Source organism: Centruroides sculpturatus, unplaced genomic scaffold, assembly GCF_000671375.1.
Source record: "Centruroides sculpturatus isolate CEXI.00-Female unplaced genomic scaffold, Cexi_2.0 scaffold263, whole genome shotgun sequence".
Lineage (NCBI taxonomy): Eukaryota > Metazoa > Arthropoda > Arachnida > Scorpiones > Buthidae > Centruroides > Centruroides sculpturatus.
In genome coordinates, this window is record NW_019384587.1 from 428,196 (window position 1) to 431,299 (window position 3,104).

Here is a 3,104-nt window from a genome sequence, read left to right on the forward strand (position 1 = left end):
AGACTTCTGAACAAAAGATATTTTCCTCCCATATTTACTCAATCAACTTTGGGTTTATATTAAACACACTAAAGGGACAGCATTTTGATTTTGCAGAGAGTAAAAAATGTCAAATCTATACTTTTTATTCTTCGAAAACTCCCAGAATCAACTCTTGGAAGTTAGAGAGAGACATTATAAGCCTGGCCACCTTTTTTTTGTTTTTTCTTTCTTTTCGAGTGGATTAAGATTAGGAAAAGTGGATTAACATTCCACCTGTAACAAACTACTTTTTGGATTAAAGCTTGGTTCATTACACCAGGGTCTTCAAAGTGGCCAATATCAACCTGCAGGGGTTGATAGGTTATTTTAGAGGGTCAATTGAAAACAGTTCATTAAAAATAATTATTGATATTACAATTTGGGATACTTTACAGCAATTTGCACAATGTAAGTAGATCTTTCCTATGAAAACTGTCTGGATTAAAGCCAAGTAGAAAAACCATTGGTATGAAGATATGTCTGTGTAAAGCATTGCCTCATTGGATTTATTTATTATTAACTGTATTAGCAAAACAGAATAGAGAAGTCATTAAAATGTCAAGGAATACTTGAAGGAGTCAACAGTCAAAAAATTTGAGCACCCTTGCTTTACGCAGACATATCTCCATAACAATAGTTTTTCTACTTGGCTTTATAACACCCAAGTACACCCCACCCAGAGAATCTCACAAAACCTCCAAAAACTTGTTGTGATACCCAGAGTCACAAGCTTCTAGATACATCTTGAGAATCCCTGGTCAACTTCTAGAGCAGTGGTTCTCAAACTTTTTTAGGATTTCTTGTGTGATGATCTCTTTACAATTATTAAATTGCTGGCGGTCCCTTTAAAATTAACTACAATTAACATATAGGTTAATGTTACCAAAATATTTTTTGACAAAATTATTTATTCAAAAAACAGCAAATCTTTGTTATCAAATGTACATTCAATGGAATGGGTGCATCTGCTTTGTCTGAAGGACCCCTTCACAGTCCCTAGTTTGAGAACCACTGTTCTAGAGGCATCATGAGTGTCCCTGACCAGTGTCACAAACACCAAAGCAAGCCAGTTGGGGTACCAACTTCAAAAACAGTTTAAAATTCTAACGTGTGAAGCAGTAATTTTCAGTTTTTGAGTAATTGAAGGGTGTATATCATTACCTGTATGTTAATATAAGCAATTGGATACATAAAACTTAAAATTCCCAATTAAAAATAATAATTTATTACTTAAAATTGTAAAATTATTACAAGTAAAAAAAAGAAAAAGCAAAAATTACTTCAGAATGATTTCCCTTAAACTTTTAAAGTATTTAATTAAATAAACTATTTAAAGTATACCTAGGTAACCCCCAATGGCGACGCTTCCTTTAGGTTAGGTTAGATATTTTAACTCAGGGGACCGAGACAGGTTCAACGGTACCCTACTTTTGGACCGGAGACCAAAAATAAGAAAGTTATCATACTTTTTTCCGGCGATCGCGCGATGATCGGGAGTCGCGTCGCTCTCTCCGCTAAGCCTATCGCGTGCTTAACAGGCAGTCCGGCAAGTCGGCATATATACCTTCAACAGAGGCATATATACCTTCAACAGAGGCAGATGTTGATCCACGAGCACACTGATCGTCTGCAGTTGGAGTTAAGTCCTTTCCTCACCCCTTCCCGCGCTCCTCGACCTCGACCTCGACCTCGACCTCAGCCGCCAACACGCTCGCTATCGCTCGCGGTCGGCTATTACTACGAGCCGCTTACGTGGCTTGTCCAACAAACCTAATCTATCCCTCCGGGAGATAATACCTTTCTAACTAATAACTTTTTTATTTTTGGTCTCCGGTCCAAAAGTATGGTACCATCTAAACCTAAATATGTAATCTAACCTAACCGAAGCGCCTCCATTGGGGTTATCTAGTATACTTTGACCAATAAACTGGAAAAAATAATTACCTTCTTAACTTCTCGAACAGTTANCATATAATTCTTCATAAGTATTTTTTGCATATTGTAAAAAATATATAAATTTTATATACGATTTTAAAATATTACTCCTAATTTTTCCAATTATTAAGCATCTCGAGAAGCAAGTTTTAAAGGGTCTAAATAAATATGTTTATGAACAATTCCTTGTGACATTGTTAATACCATTCAGTAGAAAATTATCACCATATACTTATTAATAGTTATCTTTTCGGGTGCTGTTAGGGTTTTCTGCATATTATGCCAGTTAATCGACTAATTAATCAGGTGGCAATTTTACAAAATAATTGAGCATCAATTCATCAATTACGTGCGTATTAAATATAGAACAGCATATTAAATATTAAAAAATTTTAATTAACATTATAAACATTTTTTACTCACGTTCGAATAAAAACGTTTTTCCCCATCAAACACAATTATGTCATGCGCAATAGCGGAAACGTTTATTGCGCAATCGCGCGAGAAAAGCAGACGATGATCTAACTTCCGGATTTTCTGTTGATGTTCGGATCGAGGGTGGATATGTTCCTGTTTTAAAATCCACGTTCAAATATGGTAGATAAATTAGTCAAGCAATTTCTTAGTAAATTACGCTGCGAGAATACAGAAAGGCCGACATTGAGGCGTATTTGCGGTATTTTAGGAGGTCATTATCCCAATTCTCCATCGATGTCGCCTCAGCTGAAGGTAATTCCGGAAGAGCATCTTCGACTCGCCGAAAAGATTTGGGATTATATGTTACTCGGAAACACGCCGGTAAAGGTACGGATTTTTTTCTTTTTGTTTTTTTAATTTTTATTGAAATAATGACGTATTATTATAATATTTACTTTTTTAAATTACTCGCGGTTAAAATAAAGGCATCAAGGTAACGTTTTCAAAATGGAACAATAAGAAAGTTTGTTACAAATTTAAATTTTTGTGTCGAATTGCTCGATTGGACAATTTTTTAAAATTTTTGTTAATTAATGTTAATGTTAACTTGAATATAATTTTTTTTCTTAAAATTTTAATAGAATTTTTTAAATAAAAAATTTTGTTTAATTCTGTATAAATTAAAATACATTATAATATTTTAATTTTATATTTAAAAAAAAATCTATGAT

General features: G+C 33.7%; 1 protein-coding gene across 1 annotated transcript in view; it reads left to right on the forward strand.

Moving 5' to 3' along the window:
- The first annotated feature begins 2,524 nt into the window (after window positions 1-2,524).
- LOC111624661 (uncharacterized protein SCO4629-like) overlaps window positions 2,525-3,104 on the forward strand; it is a 23,095-nt gene continuing 22,515 nt past the window's right edge. Inside the window, exon 1 of the mRNA XM_023367565.1 lies at window positions 2,525-2,760. Coding sequence (XP_023223333.1) covers window positions 2,551-2,760 — 210 coding nt within the window. The 5' untranslated portion in view covers window positions 2,525-2,550. The remainder of the gene's footprint in view (window positions 2,761-3,104) is intronic.